The following is a 27,680-nucleotide window of genomic DNA, read 5'->3' as shown; positions in this document are numbered from 1 at the left end:
CCATTTCTCCATCCGTCAGCCCCAACTAATGGTTGTGAACAGTTGGGGTTCACATGGCATATCTCTCTGTAGACCAAATAAGCCATGTGAGAAGCAGACGAGTCCTTCCTAAACAGCCATAGAACTAAGGCAGCTTTAAACATAGCAGACCTGATTAGATGATTTTCTGTACTCATTACTGGGGAGTCCTAGACAGGTTACCTGCAGCTCAGCCTCTGGACTGGCACAAAAAGCACTCTTGAGAAGCTGGCTACAATAGGGGTTCCCCATTCCAGAAGATGGTTGCCAGTTCTCACATCCCTGATCTCATATGTCTCCCTCCCACAATGCATTCACCCACTCCGGAACTATGCAACTGGCATGATCATCTGCCCACTCCCAGCTGAATAAGGGCTTGGGTGGGGGTAGACAGTAACTGTCTCAAGCTAGTAACTGTCTGGAGGGAGTCAGTGCTTGTTGTAGATCGCGCCACATTTGGAGTTTGTCCCTTCAACATGTACCGTACCTTCCAGAATGTGCATTCTGACCAGCTCCGATCTCTCTGGCCGGGACCGGATCTTCCGTTTCAGATAGTCCTCTGTCTGCAGCAAAGACAGACAAGAATGCAGTGAAATCAAGTGATCAGACATAGCCTAGGATAGGCCTGGGAAGCACTGGGTATTTGGCTTTTTAAAATCCATCTTTTGTTGTTACTGACGTGAATGAACTGCACATAGAAGGGGATATATTCCCATCAAGATCGTATAGTATTTAGAGCCTCAAACACAGGATCAGTTTATCTAAGGGACTGCCTGCTGCTCTTCATCCCATCCCTGAAAGTAAGAAGAGTAAGGATGCAGCTGCTGCCAGTCCTCAACAGAATGGCGGGAAGCAGGAACTTCGAAGACCCAAACCCCTTTCTTTCCATACACAGCACTGCCAGACCAAGTCAGTGTCAGCCTTCAAGGTGAAAGACTCAAGACAACAGGTTTCTGTTTATGATGCTGAGCACTGGGTCAATTGTTTGCAGAGTAATGCACACAAAAGTAATGTTGGGATTTGGAAGCTGGGTCATGATTTGGGCACACAGCTGAACTGACAACAAATGGAGCAGTTAAACTGAAGACTCCGTCTAGTTCTCTGACCAGCTGGACCTAACTTCTGTGGCAAGCTCCACTACAAGCTCAGCATGCTTCCGACTCAGCACTCCCAGACAGCCCAGGGAAAGGGAGACTAGGGTCAGTGGGTAGGAGAACGATAAGTGCTGACCACAGGAATGGACCCGTTGGAGGCCTTATAACGATTTTTTTTTCAAACATAAAAATGCACTCACCCACTGCCAAGACCCAAAAAGTAATTTAACAATTCATTTTTAGAAGAATCTACAGCCAGGGGGATGCTGCTCTCCAAGCAAACCAAATCTAAGATAGTGGTACTTGTTTCAGTCTTTTCAGAAAGTTTGTAGTGGTGGTGTTGTCTGGGATGTTCCATCAGAGATGTCATTTCTCTAATTTTGCATTGCTTTCACTTTTGAAATAAAACTCAGCCCAACTGTCAGAGTAGATGCCATTCCCCTGTAGGCTGCTCTGAAGAACATTCCCCAGAGGCCTTTTGGGGAACTGAAATCATCAAGAAACCCCACTGTACAAGCAGCTACAACATGAAGTGTGGTGCCTCTCTCTCACTCTTGGCTTCCTCTTTCTCAAGAGCCACAGGTTTGTGATTTTTAGTCTCTAACCAAGACTATTTGGGATCTCCTCCATCAAGCTGCTGGTTTTAAAGGGAAGATCACCCAGGGTCTGGGAGCACTCCAGACTAACAAAAATGCGCACGTTGCACAGAAGTAACATCCTTTGTCTCAAAGGAAGCAAAACATACTTAGACTATTGCCATCCAAGGGTAGAAAATATGTCACAAAAATAGCTGCATCAGGTGTGCGTGGGGTTATGAATAATGGTGATCTCCAGAAAGAAGAGAATGGGGAAACCTGAAGCATTGTCCTCAACTGGCATTTACTCCTGGGGGAATTCTGCATCACTGTACATGTGCACAATTCATGACCCCCCAGATTTCTTTGCTTTCCTGTCAGAAAGTCATTTTTCTGTGGGGAAGCAGACTTTCTGATGGGGAAGCAAAGGGAAGCCGCAAAAGTGATCACGCATCCCTGCTCAGCAGCACGAGCACGTCATTTTGGGCAGCTGGTGGAGAGGTAAATCACAGCGGAGGGGACGGGGGAGAGGGCACAGTGGGGACGGCCCAGCTGGTGGCTCCTACCCTGCGCCGGACTCCGCTACTAGTCCCAGCTGAGCTGGGCTGGGCTGAAATGGGACTTGCTCTTCCCCTGCAAGATGGCGCTGGGGCAGACCCACACCCAGAAACCTCCCTTGGCTGCAGGAAGCTCCACGCCTCCCATCCCTGTTTCCTGCCCCCATTGCTCCTCAGCTGCAGGGGGTGGGGTCACTGTGTGGGCAGCTGCTCCCCTGTCCGCCCAACCCCTGTGCATCTGGACCCCCCCACCAAGCCTCACCCCCCCCCCGCATCCAGAACCCCCCACACCTGAAAACCCCCTCCCCCACACCTCACCCCTTGCATCTGGAGCCCCCTGCACCCAGACCCCTGCCAAGCCCCACCCCCTAGCACTTGATCCCCACCCCTTCACCCAGACCACCCCTTGCTGAGTCCCCTGCACTCAACCCCCCACCCCCCTGCACCAGGACCACCCTGATGAGCCCCCACACACCTGGATCTCCACCCCACTGAGCCCCAACCAGCTACACCCAGCCCCCTGCTGAGCCCCATCCCTCCACACCCAGACCCCCTGCTGAGCCCCAAGGACCTTCACCTGGACCTCCCTGCAGAGTTCCATTACCACTGCACCCAGAACCTCCCAATGAATCCCTGTGCATCCAGATCCCCCTGCACCTGGCCCCCCACTGAGCCGCCTGCTGCCAGATTGCCCCACACAGAATCCTCTCACCTCACACCTGGAACCACCCACACTAAGCCCCTCCACACTTAGATCCTGCAAGGCAGAGCCAGGGGAGACCTGGTTCTTGCGCTGTGTCAGGGTTGGGTGAAGCCTCACCCCCAAGTCCGTGTTCCGGAGTGGGGGGAGCACCTGCAGAGTGATCTCCCACCTCCATGCAGCCTGTGCTCCCCACTGCCATGCTGGAGCCTCCACATTTATTTATTGACAAATAAAGTTAGTAGAATTTTAAAATACTGTGTGCAGAATTTTTAATTTTTTGGCGCAGAATCCTCTCAGGAATAATCTAGTCAGTATCAGGCAGAATGGGGGAGAAGTCACCACCACATACAAAAATGCATAGATGTGGGTGCATGTGCGATATAGTGCTTCCAGAATGTGGATGTATCCTTTGCGGTCTCATTTAGAGACATGGGGTTTCCAGGGTAATAAACAGAAAATACCCTCCCACTCCCAATTTCCCTTAAACTTGAAAGAGTAAACTCTCTTACCCTGGCACGCTCCAAGCTCCTTCTCTGTTCATGAAATGCAGCTGGACTTTTCAGAGCTGTTGGGAAAACAACATTTATAGAATGAATTAAAATGGGGGAGCCCCCACCCTCTCCACTCCGATGTCACTTAGGGCTAGCAAACTAAAGTTACAAGAAATGCTCACAGCAGCTGCATTATGCATATGTTTAACACACTGGACAAAATTCTCAGCAGGTATAAATCAACGTAGCTCTACTGACCTCAAAGGGCGTTATGTCAGTTTATACCAGCTGAAGATTTGACCCTTTTTGATTTTGCTAAAATTCATAGTGTGGGCTAGATGTTCACTTGGATTTGCCTCTGAACTACCACATGTAAACTTAATCTGTTCATCTGCTGGGGCATAGGAATGAGGGTCAAAAATTAGATATGGGGTTACAAAATACCCTCAGCAAGCTTTCCCATGGTGGTAAAATACTCTGGACCCTGACTCCAGTGGTAGGCACTAGCATACCTGAAGAGGCATGTGAGAATGGAATGAGCCTCATGAATTGTAAAACCTCTCCATTGCCATTCAACATCATAGAAAGTCAGTTTCACCATCTGTAAAATGGGGATGGTACTGACCTCCTTTGTAAAGCGCTCTGGGATCAAGAGGAAAAGCACTATATATGAGCTAGGTACTACTATTAGAGGTTCAAACTTCAAAGATGAATAACTCCAAAATGTTGTATCCAGGCCTTATAAAATAGACCCATGCACTAGATTTCATTCAAAAATAGCGAATAAGACTAATTTTAATGTTTCTAGGTTAAGTTGTTTGGGAATACGGTTTAATAATGAAACATTACAAAATTGTTCAAAATGTGAAAATCTTTGCTTAAATGTAATGTACAAAGGAGTTATTCTTAATGTGTGTGGTGCACTAAGCTTTCGTCCAGGGGGAAGGAGGAGTGGATGAGGTCTGGTGGGTAAAGATCAGAAGCTGAGGCAGCCATATCTATTGTGGAATGTGATGGAGTTACTTCAGATTTACATCAGTGTAACAGAAAGCACAATCTAGTCCATATACTGGGCATTTGAGGGGCAGTAGCCAATAACAGAAGAGATTTATATTGCACTAGCCAGAGTAGAACAATTTGTACAATAACTGCAGTTATTGAGAAATAACCACAGTGAGTATAAAAATACCTGCACTCTGATGGGCTAATAATGGCTCTGAGCCAGGCTAATGGGATTTTCAAGCTATCCGGTTATTGAGAAATAACCAAAAGGTATTGTGCAAGCTGGCAAGGAGAGTGCAGGGAATACGTATAGAATTGTGGCCCAATAACTGTACGAAATCTCTACATTCTAATTGGCTGAGACAATTAAATTTCAGGGTAATTTATGACAGTCACTGATGAACAGCAAGAGACAAAGGTTGTTGGGAAAAGTTATTTTCAAGCCACAGAGAGGTGTTTGTGAACCCACACCCATCCCCCTTAACAAACACTAACCTTAACTTCTATTTTGTGCATGGCACATATGAATAAATAAGATGTTAACATAGGTTTGTATTTCTTCCCCCAACACATAATGATACTGTGCATCAGGCAACCAACTGAAGAGCCATTTGGGAGAGGATGCCAAAGCAGGACTTATCCTGAGTTTTCAGTAGCACTCCATGACTAATACTTATGTTCTGTAGTAGCTCTGCCAACTTTCCTTTCTGCATAGTTCTGCCATCATACTGGAAGCAGCACGTCTCTGTGCATGTTGTGGGAGTTAAATGAAATTTTCTTGACAAGGTTACAACCATCTTTATGATGCAACCTATCTCAGTTTGGTTAGCTTCATGTGTAGTTCAGGGAGCATTCTGAATATAGACAAACCAAACAAGAGGGAAGAGACTTTCCTCATAAAACAAAACAAAACAAAAATATGGCAGAATGGCTAAACAGTTACCCTAAAGGGCAATTTTAATCTCTCGTGGGTATTCCTTTGGAAACAAACACTGGTTCGTAGTTTGCTCTATCCTGGCAGCGAGACAGACAACTTCATATTTGACCTCTGAAAATGTCAAGGGGGCACACATCCTTCCCTGCTTTTCCCAGTGCTCTATCAGGGGGCTCACATATCAGAAAAGGGTGGCTGTCATATAATCTTACTCCATCCAAAATTAACCAAACCCTGTACATTTTTCTTGGCCTTAAAACAACTGTGTAACAATTCTGCTAACTAGCCACTGTGACGGCAAATGACCAAAGAGGAAGACTTTTTCCAGGTTAGAGCCATTAGTTGCAGGCTAGCTGTTCAGGGATCCGGTTTATAGACATCAGTAAAACACTGTTATTTACTGGAACTGTTATCCTTCGAGATGTGAGGAAGAGGTGTATTCCAGGTAGGTGCGTGCCCGCCCAATGCACTCTGAGCCAGCGAACTTCGCCAAGCAGTACACGTAGGGGCGCTCTTTGCATCTCATGGCCTTAGCCCCTCCCCATACCATATAAGGGGGGCACTGCCCTGATCCCCGTCAGTTCCTTCACACCGAATGTCAGAAGCAAAGACTGATGCAGAGGTGATGGAGGGTGGATTGTGAAATACACATCTGTATCAGATCTCAAAGAACAACAGTTACAGTAAGTAACTGTTTTCTTCTTCTCATAGATGCAGTCATGTCTTCCATGCAGGTGACTCACAAGCACTAACCGCTGGAGGTAGGGCTCAGAGTCTATTTAAATAAGGACTGCAGGATTGCCTTCCCAAAGTCTGCATCTGAGCAGAATGCAGTTGTAATGGCATAGTGGTTCGTAAATGTATGTACAGAGGATGAAGTGGCAGCCCTGCAAATGTCCAGAATGGGAACGTCACTTAGAAATGCAATCAGTGTTGCCTGGGCTCTCATAAAATGAGCTCGCACCCTGGGGAGGTCGGGGGGAGGAGGCGTAGTCTAAGCTACTTCATATGCAGGAAGTTATCCACCTGGAGATCATCTGGAAAGACTGCTCAACCCTTCATTCAGTTTGCACATGACACAAACAGATGATGTGAGGAATGAAAGGGCTAAGTCCTGTGTGAGTAGAAAGCTAGATGTCGCCTGACATCCAACATGTGAAAATTCTGCTTCCTGGGGGTTAAATGCAGTGTAGGAGAAAACACTGGTAGATATATGACTTGGTTCAAGTGAAATGTAGGCAAAAAACTTAGGGTGCTGCTGCAGGGTCACTTTGTCTTTGGAAAACTTTGTGTAAAGAGGTTCTGCCATCAAGGCCTGCAATTTACATACTTCCCTTGCAGATGATATTGCAAGCAGGAAAGCAATCTTCTGACACAGAAGGGAGAGAGAGGCTCAAACAGAGCCTCAAGACAGACCTAAGTGAAGCACAGTGTACTCACAGTGCTGGTCTGTCACAACAAACTGGAGAAAAACCTCCTGCGACCCAGCAGAATTGCTACATGAAAATAAGCATCCTGAAGGTCCAGGGCAGCAAACCTGCTTTAAGGCAGGGAAGATAGTTGCTAGAGCAGGGGTCGGCAACCTTTCAGAAGTGGCGTGCCGGTCTTCATTTATTCACTCTAATTTAAGGTTTCGCGTGCCACTAATACATTTTAACGTTTTTAGAAGGTCTCTTTCTATAAGTCTTTAATATATAACTAAACTATTGTTGTATGTAAAGAAAATAAGGTTTTTAAAATGTTTAAGAAGCTTCATTTAAAATTAAATTAAAATCCAGAGCCCCCCGGACCGGTGGCCAGGACCCGGGCAGTGTGCGCGCCACTGAAAATCAGCTCGTGTGCCGCCTTCGGCAAGCATGCCATAGGTTGCCTACCCCTGTACTAGAGTGCCCATCTGGAATCTCACATATCTGACTGTTGAGCTCACAGAGGTCGAGAATAGGTCTCACCCTCCCTTGGGTTTGGAAACAGAAAATACTGGGAGTAGAATCCATGACCCCGACAAAGTAGGAGAATCTTCTCTACAGCGCCTAAAACTAGTAAGGACTGAACCTATTTGAGAATCAGTATCTCGTAAGACTGGTCCCCGAAGAGGGATGTGGTAGGGGGTTGGAGAGGAGGGATGGAGAGGGACTGTGTAGCATAACTTGATATGACGGTGTGTAGGACCCAGTTGTCCATGGTAGTTGAGTCCCAAACACTTCATAAACAAGCAAGCCTGTTCCCATACAGGGTGGATGGGGAAGGAAAGGTCACCACTGATCACTACTCTGGACACAGAAGTCAAAATGGGTGCTTGCCAGATGCGGGGGGGTGGGATAGAGGGGATTAGGCTGGCTGGGTGAACCCTGAATCAGAGGATCTCCTCTTATGGTATCTAAGACTCTTCCTTGGGTAATCCCACTGTGTCACAGGAAAGGATGACTGGGAAAAAAAGCCCTGCAAGTGGTATTGCTGCTGCTGCTGCTGCCTGTTATAGTGGTGTGTCTATATTGCTGGAGTACAAACTCCCAAGGAGCGCAAAGTGGCCAGGGAATCCCTACTGGAGTCTTGTCTGAGAACAAAACCTGACCATCAAAAGTTAGGTCCTCAATGATCTGCTGCACATTGGACGCAATGCTCGATTTCTGCAGCCATGAGGCTCATTCTGCAGCCTCATAGTTACAGCACAAGCCATAATTCTGGCCAAGGCCTCCAGCACGTCCAGAGCTGACTGCAGTGAAGTCTTGGCTACCAAACAGTCTTCTGTAACAAACCCCCTGAACTCCTCTCTGGAGGCTTCTGGTAACTTGGCCGCAAATTTAGACATGGCAGCTCAATTTACAAAATCATTCTTAGAGAGTAGTGCCTGTTGGTTTGCAATGGACATCCAGCGATGGGAAGTGAGAAGGAACTGACAGGGGTCGGGCTGGTGCTACTCTTATATGGCCAGGGGAGAGGTTAAGGCCACAAGATGCAAATGCTGCCCCTATGGGTACTGTTAGGCAAAGTTTTCTGGCTCCGGTGCACTGGGTGCGCACACACCTATGTGGAATACACAGCTGCATCTACTCAAAGAAGAACCTATGATCCACTTTAATGGGTGCATGGGAGAATCTCATCCACCTAAGGTTGTACTATATCTCCAGACCACACAGGTACATTTTATGTGAATATCTCCTATCTTAAAAGGGAGGGAAACACCCAAACTCCTAACATTAATAAAAGAACATGTACAAAAAGGTAGCTGCCAAAGGCCCTGAAAACAATATGTAATAAGATTTCATACTTCTACCAGGCCTTTCATATAAGATCTCTCAGTGCTTACAGACATTCATTAATTAAGCTTCAAACCTCTGTAAAGTATTAGGCCCATTTTACAGACAGCAAAATTGAGGCACAGAGATTAAGTGACACTTGCTCAGCATCAATCATACAGAGAGAGTCCATGGCACACCTAATAATAGAACCCAAAAGTTCCAACTGTCTTCTACACCACATTGCAGTTATGCTCTTGTCAGTTGGTTGGTGACTAAAGCACTTCTCTGACTATCCCAACTTGTATGAAGTTGGGACACACAACTACAAGGAGCCAGTTAGGAGCTTCAGGAAAGACCTAATGGTTGAGTCTCTCTCTAGCCATTAGGACTCCCTTTACAAGATTTACAGTAGAAAAGTGAACTGTTACTGGCCGCACAGTTCTACAACTTGCCCTCTGGACCCATGTCCTTTTTGGCTGGTGAAGGCCAAGAGGGAAGACTTGATTTCACTGCTGGAGATGGTTAATGCCATCTTTAAGGAGAGCAGCTTATCAAACTCTCTTAAGGAAGCTGTTGTATAGCATTTGCTCAAGGAATCATCTATTGAGGCTGACAACCTATTATCAAGAATCTAACCTTTTTGATTAAGCCTAAGAAGGTTGTGGTGAGAACTCTAGGAGTACCAGATGCTTCCGATTTCCTTGTCCCATGTCAATCTGGATTCAGACTTTGGTACAGCACACTAACTGCACTGATGATGTTAATTTATCTTCTCTGGTGGCAGAAAAAGATTAGGTATTCACAGTTAAAGTGTTAGATCTACCAGTTGCCTTTGATACTATTGATCATGAGGAGATAATGACTTGCCTACAGACTGTAACAGGTGTGGACGAGACTTCTTTTGGGCAGCTCTGTCCCTTCTGTACTGAGCATTCTTAGAGGGATGTAGTGGATAGTTCCTGGTCATCCTCAAGGGTTCTTTTGTGTAGTGTCCCATAGGTTCCATTGTGCCTCCCCTCCTACTTAATGTATATATGGGGCCAGTGAGAGAGGTAATGAGGAGACCTGGGCTGCAGTGTTTTCATTACGTTGAAGACAACCAGCTTTCTATTCACCTGAGCCTACAAGTTATGTCAATTGCTTTACGCAGTGTTTGGTTAAGACTGGGGCATAGAAGTGAGTTCTCTTACTGAAGCTCCATCTGGAAAACATTAATGTTGGTGGGTAGGAGTAAGCAACTAGGGGATATGGCTGAAATTGTCCCCCCCATATTGAGAATACGTGTCCACCATTCATCAATAGAGTTTGCAATTCGGGTGGTGTTACTGGATCCTCAACTGCTGGTAAAGGATCACACAGAAGTAGTTTCTAGGATGGTCTTTCTCCCCAGTCTTCATCTGAACAGGAGAATAGTATTTTTTTTCTACCACCATCCATGTCTAAGATTAAAGAGTGAAATGCTCGCTACATGGAGCTACACCTTAAATCAAACCAGAAACTGAAGCTAATGCAGAATGTGGCAGCCTACTTAATAAGAAATGTATCTTGCTAAGAGTAAATGATTTGTGCTCTACAATCTGCACTGGCTGTCTCTGAGTTTCCAAGTGAAGTTTAAGGTATTGATTTTGACCTTTAAAGCCCTAAACTGGCTAACGTCTTGGTTACTTGAGAGACCGCCTCTCTGTCCATGTATTACTGTCACAGTTGCAATCAGTAGTGGTACTCAAGTTGGCACTCTCCTCCTATAAAGAGAGGGAGTTGTTGGCAGAGCACACACTAGCAGATGATCTCCACCGTGTCCCTTTGCTCTGAAACAGCCCAAATCATCTGACCGTCAGGACATGCCTCAGGCTCTATTTCTTCACCCAGGGTTTTGGAGACAGAGGCCTGGTCTACACTGCCGCTTAAATCGATGTAAGGTGTGAAAAAAATCACCTCCCTGAGCAACGTAGCTTACATCGACCTAATGCAGTGTCTACACCGCACTATGTTGGCAGGAGACACTCTCCCACTGACTTACTTTCCGCCTCTCAAGGAGGTGGAGTACTAAAGTCAATGGGAGAGCGCTCTCCCATCGGCTCATCGTGTCTTCACCAGACCCACTAAATTGACGACGCTGCATCAATCGCAAAAGTGTCAATTTAGCATGCAGTATAGACAAGCCCAGAGAGTCATGATAAGGGCTGGTACTTATGATAAGGAAGGTATTATTTCTTGGATTTTATTTCATCTGTGGTTCATTATCTTCTGAGTTTGTGGTAAGGAACCACTGCTTATCCAATCCTTTTATATGACTATAATTTAAGTTTTAATGGCAACAGTCTCTAGAACCTGGGATTAATTCATTAAAATTGCAGTTTACATCAAAATAAATAATAATTGTGATGATTTGTGAATGTCTTTGTACAGCTTATGTTGCCTGCAGTATTGGTGTAGCTGTGCTGGTCCCAGGATATTAGAGAAAGAAGGTGGGTGAGGTAAAAATCTTTTACTAGACAAACTTCTGTTGGTGAAAGACGAGCTTTTGAGCTACACAGAGCTCTGCTACACAGACACCTAAAGAAGAGCTCTGTTTAGCTCAAAAGCTTGTTTCTTTCTCCAACAGGTGGTCCAATAAAAGATATTACCTCACCCACCATGTCTCTCTATGTACATCGTATGAACTCCAGTTTGATTTTGTTAACTGTCTGTATCCTTATGTTTTTGGCGGTCTTTTACTATATTCTTACATCAAAGCCCTTGTGCTGAGGAGGAAGGGAGGAATGCTGGTGTGTCTGACTTTGAACAGAACAATCATTAAAGGTTATCAGCACCTGAATAGATCACTCCTAACAAAACAAGGGGTAGCTGCAGCCTGGATGGAGCTCCGCCCAGCTTGTCTAGACAGTGCTAGGATTTTGAGAACTCAGATGTAGACACTAGGGAACTCAGACGGACTCTGAGCCAGAGGAAGCTCAGGCAGGACAGCACTGACTGCAAAGGTCAGAGAGAGACTGACTAGGATTCAGAGGAGAAGCCATATTCTGAAGCAGGGATTCTGGACTCCTCATAGGTCTCTGACCTAAGCCAAATAACATTCCAGAGGCGTAAGGAAACTGAGGCAGGTTAATGCAAGTATGCATTTGTTATTTTGTGTAGATCTGTGTAGTTCTTGTGCTAGCTAAAGCAATGAGTGATTGTTTTTTGGAATCCTTACAAAGCCTGCATGTCCACTTGCTTTCGTTATCATCTGTCCCTGCACAGATGAAATGCAAACCCAGAGCACCCATGATGTTGGAGCTCTGAGAAAGGGTGTGCATAGCTATTAGGGAGTCAGGGGTGAGGGGTGGCTGCACTGGTGTAGGGGGTGCAAGGTCTCATTTCTACAAATGAGAGAGAGAACCTGTGCCCAGGAAGCATGCCAGTGTTGCCAAGGAAAGAGACAGTGCTGCAGCCTACTCAGAGCAAGGGAAGTTTAATGCAACATAGATCTAGCATGTTAGGACCCAAACACAGCAGCTTGGTGAGCTACAACAGGGTTGTGTGACAACAATACACACCAGAAGCTTGTCATAGAGAGTCAAGCCCATTCTATTACATCCACTAAAAACATTCTTTTTGGTTCTGAAGTTTTCTGGTGCAGTGTTGCTCTAGATGAGGGAGTTGTTCATGGTAAGCCAAAAAACACAGGTTGTCTCACTCATCCTGGACTTGCTCAACCTAGTGTTTACTTCCTTTTGGAGCCCAATCAAAAATAAGCTACAAAACTACAGTGCCCTATCCCAACATGGAGTAGGTATACAGAGCTAGTCTGTGTAACCATGTTTTCTATTCATCCTTCCTCCCATGTTCCTTCCGTTTGTTAAACCCACTCACTACATCTTGTCTTATGTTAGATTGCGAGCCATTCGGTGCAGGGCATGACTATTACTGGGTCTCTGTGGTGCCCAGCACAACAGGGCCTTGATTCCGGGCTGTGAAAAAATAAAAAGCATAAGGCATCACTGTTTGTGAAGAAGTAGTGGAAAGCTCAGCAGAGGAGAGGTAGGAGAGGAGTAACTCAGGCTGCAAGTCCCCAAGAACCAGCAGAACCAAGATTTTTCCAAAGTGTACAGTACAGAAATGTAAAAGAGATGTCCCCCCATAGGAGTCTCACTACCTGTACACTCAGTGGGACTATGCTATCAGGAAGAGATATGAACTCCCAAGTCCTTTCTTGACGGCACCCAATAGCCCTTAGGATCTGAAACTCAGTGGCTGCAGATTGCCACATTTACACTCCAACCACATTAGGAAAATGCCCTGATGTTACCAATGATTGTCAGTAATGGGTCCCATTGAACTGGTATTAAATGTGGTTTAACTGCTAGAATAAAGGAGATAAATCATTGTCAAAACTGTTATAGAAAACATGTTAGACAGCACATTCCATCAGGTTCCACTTTCTGCAACAGAGTTGTAAATAGTTTTGTCCTATTCCCTCTAGTAAGTAACCCTTTTTAATATCTGTTGAGGGGAGTCCCGACAAACCCTTTGCTGACTACCACTAACAAGTCATTTTCTTCCTATAGATTGACTGGTGAGGACCTCAAGAAATCCTATACACAGACTTAGAGGTTTTCTTTGGCCTTTCAGTAGATGGGAGGGATGTTGGTTGTGGACAATTCTGATTCTTCCTTATCAATTCCTAGAGTTGAGATTTTAATTAAAAGCATTAGCCTCTCCATTCTTATACCATTAGCTCGCAGGAGAAATCCATTCTGGAGACAGAGAAGCGCTCCAAGCCTTATTGCTTTCCAATCCCTCCCTCCTTCTCCCACCCTTGAGGCCATGCATTGCAGCTACTATCCTGACAGACTGATCTTCAAAAGTCCTGTCCTGCTCCTCAATTATCTGTAGTAATGCACAGAACTCCCCTCCCTGCAGCCCAGCGAAGAGAATCCATTTATCCCTCACTGTCTATCATGTCTAACAGTCTGTACCCTTATGTTCACCACTTTTACAAGACTATGATAAATTTTGTACAAAGTATGCCTTGTGTGAGGTATCATTTGCAAATCCATAATCTGCTGAACATTATCATCCTGGTAAAATGTGTGTGGAGACATTATATGTAACGTTATAGAATTCTACTGTATGATGTTACTAAGATATCGTCTAAATCTCAGGAAACAGCCACAAACCAGTTCCTCAGAGACAAAAGGCAAACTGATGCCTCAGGCAGGAGTCAATGAAATTAAATGGGCTATCACCTGGTTGAGTGGCCATTCTTTGGCAGGAAAAAGGGTTTGAATGAGAATTTTACATCTTGGCAACAAAAAGCTGGAGATTCCCGTCTCCATAGACTGACTGTCTCCTGAACCTCAGCTGCAGATGATTTTCAAAGAAAAGAAAGGAGAACAGAAGCCCCAAAACATTCCTCCTTTCTCTCTATCCACAGCAACCACAACACCTGAGAAACTGTTTTGAACTGAGAGGGTGGGAATCCTGTCTGAAAGGATCCTGTCAGCCAGTAAGACTGCTACGGCATGTGGTGAGAGAAATCTTTGCTTTGAATTTACTTAACTTGATAAGTTAGGTATTAGTTTGGTTTTATCTTGTATTTCTTTATAACCAATTCTGACTTTTATGCCTCATTACTTGTAATCACTTTCTGTAGTTAATATACTTGGTTTATTGTTTTATCTAAATCAGTGTGTGTTTGGATTGAAGTGTTTGGGATAACAAGATTTGTGCACATCATTTTCTATTAATGAAATGACGGATTTGATATGAGCATGTGCTGTCCAGAAAAGGGCTGGGAGTACAAGATGCACATTTCTGGGTACAAGTCTGGGACTGGGAATTTGTTGGTGTCACTCTGCAATATATTTCAGGAGTGACTGGCTAGAGCACTCATCACTCAGCTGGAAGTAATTTACATGCTAGATGCTGTGTGAGAGCAGGCCAGGAGTGGTTGCTCTCGCAGCAAAGCAGTGTAAAGGGTACCCCTAGTTGGAGAATTGAGGGGACACAGTTGTTAAACAGCCCAGATTGTACCCTGGGTAATGTCACATCATGTTCCTATGGCATCATACTAGGCTAGTATAGCACTCCTGACCTAGGGGATCAGGAATCAAATCAGCAGAGCAGACAATGAAAGTCAGGCATATCAGCTCAGACTCCATTTTCATTTATGTCTTACTCTGCAGACCTGAAAGTAAAATTCGGACTTGAAGAGGGGTCAAGGCCACGAAACAGAAAGTCATAAAAAAATAGCCAAGTTCCCGTTACCTAGTGTGAGAAATAAGTAGAACCGTGAACCATGTTCATTCTAAGAATGAAACAGTGGGGGAAGGAGTAGACCTGATCTAAGAAATGGAGGTCAAAAGTAATAGACAAAACATTTCTGTACACATCCTGTGTTTGCATCTGGGGCTCACAGAGAGACACCGAAAGCCAATGTAGGCAAACAGCGAATAACGAAGGGTGTCATGGTCCCGCCTGTCCAAGGAAATAGATACCCTGCAGCACCCCTCCACTCCTATGGGTAATAAGACATGCTGGAGGCTCCTCACATTCTTGCGAGTGAAAACAACAGATGAAAGCCACAACTGGTTTCTAGTCATGCCGCTATGCAGCAGTGGAGAGGCACTGAATGCACATGCCCATAATCCCAATATCATGCTTGGGAGGGTGGGGGGCACCAGGGGGTATGTAGTAAGGTCTGAATCCAAAATCAGCTGCCAGACAACTGGCAGAGTAAGAAGGAACTAAATACTACAACTCGACTAAAAAAACCTTGAAGTGGGAGTTTGAACATTCCGTTTTGCTGTCAAATCAATATGCGGGGGAGGGAAAGATTCAATCTCCCTTTGCTCTGACAAACAAGGCTCCCCACCAACCATTTCCTAACACACGTATCTTGCTCTTGTGTCACACCCAAAACTAAACCTCAGACTTGCTGACTTAATTCAAAGCTTTAGGAGGACTAGTAAAGAGCGGCCAGCTGTTTACTTATCTCCTCCTCTAGGTATGTCTCGAATTTTTCTCTTCTGTTTATTACCCTCTTGTAAAAAATGAGATAAGAGCCACAAACATGTTTGATGGTTTCCTTTGTTAGCTCAGGGTGGGGTTCTCCAAGTGCCATCTGATCAGAAACAGAAATCTCAAACCAACCCTTGGGCAGCTGGCTCCTTCTCCTCAACCTCCATCCCACAAGGCATCTTACGTCAACCTAACTATGTAAGAGTATGTCTACACTGCACAGTTGTCGCCAAAACTTTTGTCTTTCCCGGGTACTTAAAAAAATACCCCTGCGAAAAAACAAAAGTTTTGCTGACGCAAGTGGCAGTATGAACGCAGCTTTGTCGGCAGGAGCGCTCTCCTGCCGACAAAGCTTATGCCGCTCGCGGGACTGGAAGTATTTTGTCGGGAAAAGTGCTGATAAAATACCGCAAAAGAGCGTTCACACTCGCTGACTTTTAGTGACAAGGCTGTGTCGACACAGCTTTGTCACTAAAAGCTGCGTAGTGTAGACAGGCCCTAAGTATCTACACTAAAATTTTGCTCCCACCAATGTAACTGTCCTGCTGTGCTGACTTAACTTCACCTCCACAAGAGGTGTAGAGTCAATGTAGCTATGTTGTCTCAGTGTCAGTGTAGACACTGCGTTGCTTAAGTCTACTATTACTGGCTTTCAGAAGCCGTCCCACAATGCCTCACACTGATGGAACGGTCGGTACAAGCACTCCTGGTGAAGACACGCACCACTGACACAAGGAGCATAGTGTGGACAAGCAAAAGCAATTTAATTACTGCAGCAGCTGTATGCCGACATAGCTTAGGTCAACATAATTTTGGAGTGTAGACATGCCCTTACAAACACTATTTCTCACACTGTGGGAGCTTCAGCACATTAAGGACAGTGATCACAAAGGAACTCCCAAATCATCTTCACAGCTCATTTCCAAATACAAAGTTAGCAAAAAGACACTGGATAGCAACATGCATTAAAAACACCAAGATAGTAGGGGGGAAAACAGGAGAGCTGGAAATGACAGAGAGGTCTACCACCAGTGTCCTGTCCCATCCCATCCCATTCCTGCCCCCTACACAACTGCAGGGAAATCAAATAGATGGGACACACACACAGTTGATCTTAATGGATAATTCCCACTCAGGACCTGATCTAAGGGCCACTGAAGTCAATGGAAAAAACGAGGAGTCCTTGTGGCACCTTAGAGTCTTGATGAAGTGGGTTTTAGCCCACGAAAGCTTATGCCCAAATAAATTTGTTAGACTCTAAGGTGCCACAAGGACTCCTTGTTGTTTTTGCTAAACAGACTAACATGGCTACCCCTCTGAAACCTGAAGTCAATGGGAATCTTTGGATCACTGCTCTAGAAGAAGCTGATATAAGCAACTAATAAATGTATATATATTATACACAAAAAAATTGTTAAAATGGAGTTAAGGTTGAGAATATGTATCAGTAATTTAAGGGTAAAAACTATTTACAGGGATGTTGCCATTATTCCAAAACCAAGCATTATAAACTCAGGAAATTCAGAGTTATGGTTATACTTAAAAGAAATCCAAACATGTTAAGGTGAGAAACACACAATTAAGGCACCCAAACAGCCTTAACACTGCTCTTTAGCGTTGCCATTCAATAATCCTATGATTATGATTAGTGCATAATAGTATTCATAGCCTCTGATTAAATTTAAAGAGCTGTTCTTCCCAGCACATTTTTCCTTTGGTGGCATCACTACAGGACCAAGTTAACATTACAGTAGAACCTCCGAGTTACAAACACCTGGGGAATGGAGGTTGTTCATAACTGAAATGTTTGTAACTCTGAACAAAATGTTATGGTTGTTCTTTCCAAAATCTACAACTGAACATTGACTTAATACAGCTTTGAAACTTTACTATGCAGAAGAAAAATGCTGCTTTTAACCATCTTAATTTAAATGAAACAAACACAGAAGTAGTTTCCTTACCTTGTCAAAAAAAAAAAAAAAACTTTCCCTTTATTTTTTTATAGTAGTTTATGTTTAACCCAGTACTGTCCTGTATTTGCTTATTTTTTTTGAGGGGGGGGAGGGGAATATCTCTGCTGCTGCCTGATTGCGTACTTCTGGTTCCAAATGATGTGTGTGGTTGACCGATCAGTTTATAACTAGTGTTCATAACTCTGAAGTTCTACTGTATTTGGATACCTTAACTGTGCATTTCTTAGCTTAACATGTTTGGATATCTTAAGTGTAGCCTCAACTCTGCATTTTCTGGGTTTATAATAATTGGCTTTGGAATAACTCCCACATCTCCATAATGTTTTTTATCTTTACGTTACTGATATGTACTCTCAAATTTAACTCCATCTTATCAGTTTTTTGTCTGGGAATGTACTTAGTTTTTATTAAATGTCATACATAAACACTAAATGATAAACTCAAAGAAAACATTACCATGAAATATTTCTAATGATTTGAAGATGTGTAGTACAAACTTTAAATCTTTAATTTTAACTTTTAGGAGCAGATTCATCAACACACCAAAGCAGCACAAACCAGTCAGAGAACACCAACCAGTTAAACTGGGTTTATAGCTGCTCCGCATTACCTGAGCAGCACAAAGCAGGTAAAGTATATTAGTGAATCTGGCCCTTAATTTGCAACTATCTTACTGGTTCAGAGGGCTGGGTTAGTGAGAGAGGCATTACATGAAGGGAAGACAAGAGCTTGGGGGGAATCCACTCCAGAAGTCCCAATGTCTGTGTGTTTTAGGTGTTCCCTCTTCATTTCTCAGTTCCCCCAGCAATGCTGTCTCAATGTACAGTGAAGCTGAGCCAAGACAAGTGGCATCAGGAGCCGTTCCAGCACTAATATCCAAAGCTAGAATGTAGCCACGGAATCTTTAGACAGCAGTGACACTTGGGCCCAATATTCTACTAATGAGAACTCGACACATTGTGTCCAGCTTCCCTTTATACCATACTATGTCTACACTGAAAGCACTACAGCAGCACAGCTACAGATAATCTGCTGTAGGGTGGACACTTGCTACAACGATGGAAGGTTTTTTTCTGTTACTGTAGTTAATCCAGCCCCTCAAGAGGCAGTGCCTAGGTCAATGAAGGAATTCTTCCATTGATCTAGCAGCGTCTATGTCGGGGTTAGTTTGGCTTAACTATATATCTTGGCCATATAGCTAGGTCAACCGAAATGTTAGGTGTAGGCCAGGCCCAAATAATTTCAACCAACAGAATTGTAACATTCAAGTTAGCTGTAGAGGAAGGGTGGTACAGTAACTCCTCGCTTAACGTTATATTTATGTTCCTGAAAAATGTGACTTTAAGCGAAACAATGTTAAGCGAATCCAATTTCCCCATAAGAATTAATGTAAATGGGGGGGTTAGGTTCCAAGGAAATTTTTTTCACCAGACAAAAAACTATATATTATATAGATATACACACAGTATACATTTTAAACAAACAATTTAATACTGTTTACAGCTATGATGATTGTGAAGCTTGGTTGAGGTGGTGAAATTAGAAGGTGGAAGAGGGAGGGATATTTCCCAGGGAATGCCTTGCTGCTAAATGATGAACTAGCACTCGGCTGAGCCCTCAAGGGTTAACACATTGTTGTTAATGTAGCCTCTCACACAAGGCAGCAGGAACACAAGGGAGGGGAGACAGCATAGCAGACAGACAGATACACACCTTGTGTGTGGGAGAGAGCGAGAGATGCACACTGCCCCTTTAATAAGGTTTCAGAGTAGCAGCCATGTTAGTCTGTATCCACAAAAACGAACAGGAGTACTTGTGGCACCTTAGAGACTAACAAATTTATTTGAGCATAAGCTTTCGTGGGCTACAGCCCACTTCATCAGGTGCATAGAATGGAACATATAGTAACAAATATATATACATACAGAAAACATGAAAAAGTGGAAGTAGCCATACCAACTATATGGCTGGAAAGATTAACAATATTGTTGGGTGGGTTAAGTATAGCTGGAAAGATTAACAATGACCCACTCTTAAGTGCATTGTCTTAAGTGGATCAGGAAGTTGAGACAGCAGCTGCTGCTCCAGGCTCTCTCTGTCTCTCTCCATCAGTGTCCCCTCCCTGCTCTATATGGAGAAGGGGTAAGAGGGTGCAGGAGCCGGGGGGAGGGGGACACCCTGACATTAGCCCCCCCCCCCTTTTCCCCTCTGCTCAGCAAGCAGGAGTCTCTGGGAGCAGCTCCAAGGCAGAGGGCAGGAGCAGCACATGGCAGTGTGGGGAGGGAGGCAATTGACAGCCTGCTGGGCGGCTGCAGCACAGGGAACATAGGGGAATGGGGAGCTGATAGGGGGCTGCCGGTCCACCCTGGTTACAAGCTAGCTGCAACGGGCTGCTCTTCCTGCAAGTAGTGGACAAAGCAGGCGGCTGCCAAACGATGTTAGAAGGGAGCATTGCACAACTTTAAACAAGCATGTTCCCTAATTGATCAGCAACATAACAACGAAACAACGTTAACTGGGATGACTTTAAGTGAGGAGTTACTGTTGATGGCTGAGATAAGTCTGATATCAATTACTTTAGTTGTTGATCTGAACCAGTCTTCAGCGTACACAATAGCAAATAGGTAAAATAATAATTAAAAGCTTAATTACAACTTAGTTTCTTTAAAAGATAGCCTACACAGAAGATTTCAATTCATTTTAACTATATGAAAAGTTTGATGTGTGTATGTTATTCCACTGTTAACATGATTAGGAACAAACAAAAACCTGACACGGTGCTAAGTTTCTTTAAAAAATCAACTTTTAGTTAATTTGAACACAAATCAATTAACAAATCTATTTATCAATTCCCAGAAAATTCACTCTGTACTTTAAGAGTGCTGTAATTTGTTGAGAATATGCTGTATTTTTCCATACAAAACAAAGAGGTTGAATCCACATTTAAATTCAAAACAGAAAACATTACCTATGATCACAACCAGACCCTCTAAAATGAGTAAGCATCACTTTAAACATTTCATCTCATTTACAGAAGAGATGCAGATTTGTAAATAAATGTCTGCTTCCATTAACTCTTGGTATGCAGTGTGCATTACCAAAAACCCTCAGAGTTTAAAAAATTAAGAAAGGGTCAGGAAGGACACCTATAGCTTTTCAATCTCCAAACGAAGGGGGAAGGGTGAGGAGGATCTCTGACAGGAATCCTTTGATTCATCCATTCTTGGTCCAGACTTCATGTCTGTCCCTTTGATGAATAATCTCTCCTCTGCCTAAGCAAATTTCTGCCAACTTGGCAAAATGCCTGGGCAAAAAAATTCAAAAGACCATTCCCAGCCTCTGTCACAAAAAGCAAAGATCTGAACAAGCAACAAGAAAAAGTTTTGCTTGCAAAAGGACTGTTCAGGGGAGGAGTGGGCTGCATTACTGAGAATTCTGTCCAGTCCCTCGCAAAGGTAATTGCCATACATGATTTTATTGCCCTGGACTACGCCTCTTTGGAAAGCAGCCTGTATTTATACATTTATTGCTTTGTTACAGGAACATCTAAGTCAAATGCCGCCTATGGAATCCTTGAATGCACCCTCCCCTTCCTATAACTCCAGTGAGGAGAAAGCTGAGTAAGTTGCAGGTTTTCACTGGCAGCAAACTAAATCAGCAAGCATGTTTTATTAATCAAGGAAGATACAAATACAACCAAACATTAGAGTTGTATGCATTTGTTCAAAATGGAAATGAACAGGCACACCAGATACAGCCCTTAGGCTCCTGGCAGGTTGTCAATGTAGCTCTCAGTGAATGTACAGATTCCCCCCACATACCCAAGGTCAGACTCAGGCAGGATGCAGCATGTTTTAAGAGATGTGATCAGAGTCAGAGATATGGCAAAACTCCCCACCCCACTCCCCAAGAAGCAGACAAGCTAAAAGTGAACTGCAGCACAAAAATTAAAAATGAGTTAATTCCAAATTTCTGTGCTATGTGCTGCTAACATGTTGAGGGAAGGGGGATTTCAGAATAGAAATAAATCTGAACTAGCCATTAACAAATTCTTTTGTTGGGTCTGGTACTTCTTGATTCTTGCAGCACTCTCAAAATATGACATCACAAATACCAGCAGTCTCATTGCAACCTCTAGTATTTGTAATTCTGGGATACAATAAGTGAACCAGGAAGTGCCAAGAGGATTTCACAGAGCAAATAAAGCATTTTGAAAGGTTAAAACTTCCATACCATAGGTTCCCCACTAATAACATTCAGTGGATAAATCTGGGATTAACTCAGTTTTCATTTTTTGCTTTATTCTCCACTAAGGAAAAGAAAGATACCAGCTTGCAGATCTTTGCAGCTCTCCTGTTTAGTGAGGAATGAAAGACAAACTAGGTGAAATGCTTAGGCGACTGACAAGTTTTCAGTGTGGCTCTCAGTGTAACATACAGATTCCCGCTACAGTCTCTTTAATCAGGAGAGTCACAAATGGGGCAATATGGTAGATACTTGTTTATTATCAAAGTGTGTTTGGTATGCTGTAATACAGAAAATAAAGACAGCTCCTGCTTCAAATAATTTATATCTAATGTACTGGATGTGATCAGAGCATACTGGTTAGCATATGTTTCTAACACAGGCATAATCCACTTTCAGGGGATTAAAGCAGTTAATAATTCCTTTGGAATTTAAACTATAGTATTTTAGACTACAATCCTGCAATGAGGGATACAGTGCCCTAGTTGCAAAATCTCCTGTCTCTGAGAATCTGGAATGGAGCATGAGAACACCCAGGGATCCATCCCTATATTCCAGAATATAGATGGAAACTGGAAACAATGACACCAAAGGCCCATCAGCGTTAACCTGTAAACTGGATCAGAGTGGTGATGTTATAAATTACACGGAACAGAGAGCCAAGGTGCAGCAGTGTAATAAAGTGATTGGAGTCACTCAGAACACACGCTCCTTCCATTCTGGATAAGATACACCCAACACTCAATTTAGGGACTAGTGGGGACAGGGCTCCATTCTCAGTCAGCTTCCATAATCTGTGCAGACAGTTTGAAGGAGAACAGAAGGTGAGCCAGTAGGCATCAGGATTAAGCCTGGTGGATGGGGAGGAAACTGATGTCAGACAAACTCCTGCATAAACTGTCAGAGGAGACCAAGAGCTGGTAAATCCCATGAATCTCTGTCCACTCACACAGTTGCCAGCAGTAGCTAGAGGGGGCATTAAACAGACATGGAGGGATTATTTCCTTTGGGCTGGCCTGTCCTTACATCCATTCTATCCACTTATACATTTAAAACACACCAATACACCAGTGGAACAGCCAGACTCGGGTGTCAAAGTTGGATGAAATAAGACCCCTATTAAGGAGGAGGGAAAATGAAAACTGCCCCCCTCAGGCTCTGCATTGCAGCTGTCAACCAGGATAATGCCCTCTCTGATACTAGGATATGTCTACACTGGCAGAGTTACAGTGCCGGCAGTTACAGTGCCTCTCAGAGCGCTGAAGGGAAACCACTGTTGTGTGTTCACAGTCAGCTGCCTGCGCAATAGCGTGTTCACACTTGCGGCACTATTCGGAGCGGTGCACTCTGGGCAGCTATCCCACAGAGCATCTCCTTCTCTTCTGTCGCTAAGAGTTGTGGGAAGGTGGAGGGGTTGCAGGGCATCCTGGGTCCTGTCCCAATACCCTGTGATGCATTGCTTCGCATCCCAGTAATCCCTGTGCTTCCGTCCACATTTGGCGCCATCTTTCAACGGTTTGTGTACTGCGTGCTATGCCTCTTTGGCATATTTGGTGTGCAGGAACAGATCCTGAACTGTTCACCAGTATGCTGCTCGCTCTGACTAACACGTCACAAGTGGTAGTGGAGTTATTCCTTAAACTACAAAGGCAAGAGTAGTGTGACATCGATCTTGCCACGCGTACTAGCTACGACAGGAGATTGCTTGCGGCATTCACGGAGGTGCTGACCAGAGTGTAACACCACTTTTGGGCTTGGGAAACAAGCACTGAGTGGTGGGATCACATCGTCATGCACGTCTGGGATGACGAGCAGTGGCTGCAGAACTTTCGGATGAGGAAAGCCGCATTCATGGGACTCTGTGATGAGCTCGCTCCAACCCTGTGACGCAAGGACACGAGAATGAGAGCTACCCTGTTGTTGGAGAAGCACGTGGCAATTGCATTGTGGAAGCTGGCTATTCCAGACTGCTACCGATCAGTCGCTAACCAGGTCAGAGTGGGAAAGTCGACCATTGGACTCGTGTTGTCGGAAGTGTGCAGGGCCATTAATCACATCCTACTCCAAAAAAAGTGACTCTGGGCAACGTGTGTGACATTGTGGATGGCTTTGCACAAATGGGCTTCCCTAACTGCACACATATTCCAATTCTGGCACCAGACCACCTAGCACATTAATTGCAAGGGGTATTTCTCTATGGATCTCCAGGCACTTGTGGATCACCTGACATTGACACAGGCTGGTCTGGAAAGGTGCATGACACACACATCTTTCGGAACACTGGCCTGTTTAGGAAGATGCAAGCAAAGACTTTCTTCCCAGACAAGAAGATCACCGTAGGGGAATTCAAAATGCCTATTGTGATCCTAGGAGACCCCGCCTACCCCTTAATGCCGTGGCTCATGAAGCCATACACGGGGCAACTTGACAGTGACAAGGAGCGGTTCAACAACAGGCTGAGCAAGTGCAGAACAACTGTTAAGTGTGCTTTTGGCCATTTAAAGGCCCGCTGGCGCTGCCTATATGGGAAGCTGGACCTGGTCAATGACAATATTCCTATGCTTATAGCCGCATGCTGTACACTCCATAATATTTGTGAAGGGAAGGGTGAAAGCTTCACTCAGGTCTGGACCGCTGAGGCTCAGCGCCGGACCGCTGAGGCTCAGCGCCTGGAGGCTGAATTTGAACAGCCAGAGATCAGGGCTCTTAGAGGGGCGCAGCACGGGGCCATAAGGATCAGGGATGCCTTGAGGCAGCAATTTGAAGCTGAAAGCCACTAGTATTGGTTGCTATGCTCGGGAGTGCAGTCCTTGTAATGCTAGGAGGTGATTATGATTGGTCCAGACGATGCAATATGAAAGTTTAAGATAACTGACTGTTGCTTTGCAGGGCTCGGTTTGCTTTCAATTAATAGAATAAAGATTGCTTTCAAACCAACAGAATTATTTTATTAAAAAACAACAACTGGAGGCGAGAGAACAAAAAAACATATCAGCACTGAGCGGGATGGGGAGGTCCCAGGAGGAGGTGGGGTCCTGGGAAGGTTAAAGATTTGTGTAGGTCCAGGGATCATATCCAACCTTTTCCTTTGGAGTACATTGCAGTGGGTAGCATACTTCAACGGGGCCAAACTGCAGAGGGATGGGTGTTGAGTGCAGTGGGTACTGGGAGTCCGCAGGGCTGGACTGTGACGGGGCAGGAGTGGAATGCCGCAGGTACAGACTGGAGCCAGAAGGTTGATAAGAGTGTTTTGGTGGTGTCCAGGGCATGCATGGGAAAGAGTTTTGCGACAGTGGCTGCAGGGAAGGGCGGGCACGTTGCTGCTCGGTTTGCAGTGCTAGTATTGCTTGGAGCGTGTCTGTGTGGTGCTCCATAACTTTAGAGAGCCGCTCCATGGCATCATTCTGGCATGCCATGTTCTCCTTTCGGTCCCTCTCCTCGCTGTCCTGCCACTCCTTCAATTCCCGTTTTTCGGCTGCAGAGTGCATCATAACTTCACACAGAAAGTCCTCCTTAGTTCTTCATGGCCACTTTCTAATTCTGCGCAGCCATTCAGCCGGCGATAACAAAGAGGGAGGCTAGGCTTCCAAGGTCATCTCTGTGAAGCCAAAACGCAACGTTTTACAGAAGCAGTATTTTTTGGAACACACAGAACACTGATTCAGTGATTTAAAACACAACCAGTATTCACATACCTGTCACTAACTGGCTGACCCCAAGCAAACACACATGAGCCACAAAACCCCCAAAATGGTGAGTAGCAGCAGGGGCAGGGTAAATCAGTGTTCCTGGTCCCTACTGTACACTGGGCACGTGGCTCTTGGGGAGAGTCAGCACTGTAGGGGGGCCTGAATCATTCCTGTCCCCACATTTTCTACACGCTGTGTTCATTATGGAAGATATCTCACTGCTGAGCGTAAGCAGGGAATCAAGGGAGGGTCTTCTCCAAGACTGTGGCTTCCGCCCTGGCCCTTATGCAGCTCACCTGTGTGCAGCAATGGTGTTTCTTCCCCTGCCCCCTCCCCGCGATGGCAGAGTGGCGTGGGAAAGTTACCGTTAATGGGGCAAGAAACAAAGCAACTCTGCCAAAGAACCTGTGGCAGCGGATTGCACAATATCTCCATGAGAGTTTCCTGGAGATTGCTGAGGCAGATTCCCGTGAAGTGAGGGAGTCAAACAACACCCTGTTCCGCCGCTCAGACGAGGCATGTGGTGGTATGCGCATCATACAGACACAAGCCTGCTTTCTGCAACCCTCCTGCCCCCAACAACTCGCTTCAGCAATTCCCAAAATCATATCCACTTACCGGGGCCTCCTCTCCTGTGTGTGCTTTGCCAAGATCCGACAGCAGTGACTAGCTAGCCTCCTCCGGGGTAGAAAAAAGCTCCTGGCTGCATGCATCTCTGACCTCCGAGTCGTCCTCTGCCTCTGGGTCCCCCTTCACCTCCTTGTCCAAGATTTCCTCCTCCTGGCTCAGTCCACTCTCGGCTGGCACACGAGCCACCGACGTATCCACAATGACCTTTGCAGTGGAGGTGGGGTCGCCACCGAATATCAAGTCCAGCTCTTCGTAGAACTGGCAACTCGTGGGCACAGCACCGGAGTAGCGGTTTGCCTCCTGCGCCTTGTGGTAGGCGTTAAGCAGCTCCTTCACTTTGACCCTGCACTGCAGTGTGTCCCGGTCATGCCCCCTTTCTGTCATGCATCGTGAAATCTGTCCATAGGTATCATAATTCCTACGGCTGGAGCGCAGCTGGGACTGGACAGCCTCCTCTCCCCAAATGCTGATGAGGTCCAGCAGCTCAACACTGCTCCAAGCGGGGGATCGCCTGGTGCATGGAGCAGGCATGGCCCACCTGGAAAAATGCGCTGAGACCACTGTCTGCATCACCAAGCAAACAGGAAGGGAACTTTCAAAATTCCAAAGGAATGTACAGGGTGGGGATGATGGTTGGTCACCTGAGGGCAGGGCAGTAGAGTTCAAACCGATGACCAGAAAGGCAACAACAGGCATTGTGGGACACCTCCTGGAGGCCAATTGCAGTGCTGTAATCGACCAGGGTGTCTACATTGGCACCGTGGCGCTGTACCCCCAGCGCAGAAAGCTGTACGCCTCTCGTTGGGGTGGGTTTTTTTACAGCGCTGCAACTGCACAGTTTCTGCACACTACGTGGCTTGGCAGTGTGTACACCTCGGGAGTTACAACACAGAAAGCTGCTTTACTGCACAGAAATTTACCAGTGTAGACAAGGCCTTAGTCACAAAGAGGGGCTACAGAAAAGCATGAAACACTCGCCCAGGGAGGGTGCTCTTTCTCTGCAGCATTGCTGGCTCTTTAATGCCCGTCCTTAGAGAGGACAACAGACTGGTTTTCTTGAAGGATTGTGCAAGGCGCTAACCACAAGGCAACTGGTCCTGCTCTGGCTATAGTTTACAAGTGGTTTGTATGTGTTACTAGTAGCCAGAGATCAAAATCCACACTAATATAAATCCATGGTACGCCCACATCGTGAATACTGCGTACAGATGTGGTCTCCTCATCTCAAAAAAGATATACTGGCATTAGAAAAGGTTCAGAGAAGGGTAACTGAAATTATTAGGGGTTTGGAACACGTCCCATATGAGGAGAGATTAAAGAGGCTAGGACTTTTCAGCTTGGAAAAGAGGAGACTAAGAGGGGATATGATAGAGGTATATAAAATCATGAGTGGTGTGGAGAAAGTGAATAAGGAAAAGTTATTTACTTGTTCCCATAATATAAGAACTAGGGGCCACCAAATGAAATTAATGGGCAGCAGATTTAAAACAAATAAAAGGATGTTCTTCTTCACACAGTCAACCTG

General features: G+C 45.1%; 1 protein-coding gene across 3 annotated transcripts in view; it reads right to left on the bottom strand.

Annotated features, from left to right (window-relative positions):
- Positions 1 to 27,680, bottom strand: part of MRTFA (myocardin related transcription factor A) — a 159,426-nt gene that overhangs the window by 15,489 nt on the left and 116,257 nt on the right. For all 3 annotated transcript variants that reach the window (XM_026657453.2, XM_026657454.2, XM_024200402.3), the window contains 2 exons: positions 3,457 to 3,512; positions 506 to 581 (listed from right to left, as the gene is read on the bottom strand). In XM_026657453.2, coding sequence (XP_026513238.1) covers positions 506 to 581; positions 3,457 to 3,512 — 132 coding nt within the window. The remainder of the gene's footprint in view (positions 1 to 505; positions 582 to 3,456; positions 3,513 to 27,680) is intronic.

Source organism: Terrapene carolina, unplaced genomic scaffold (genome assembly GCF_002925995.2).
Source record: "Terrapene carolina triunguis isolate 2854851 unplaced genomic scaffold, T_m_triunguis-2.0 Scaffold247, whole genome shotgun sequence".
Classification (NCBI taxonomy): Eukaryota; Metazoa; Chordata; order Testudines; family Emydidae; genus Terrapene; species Terrapene triunguis.
Note: the sequence above shows the minus strand (reverse complement) of the source record. Positions and strands in the feature narration are given on the sequence as shown.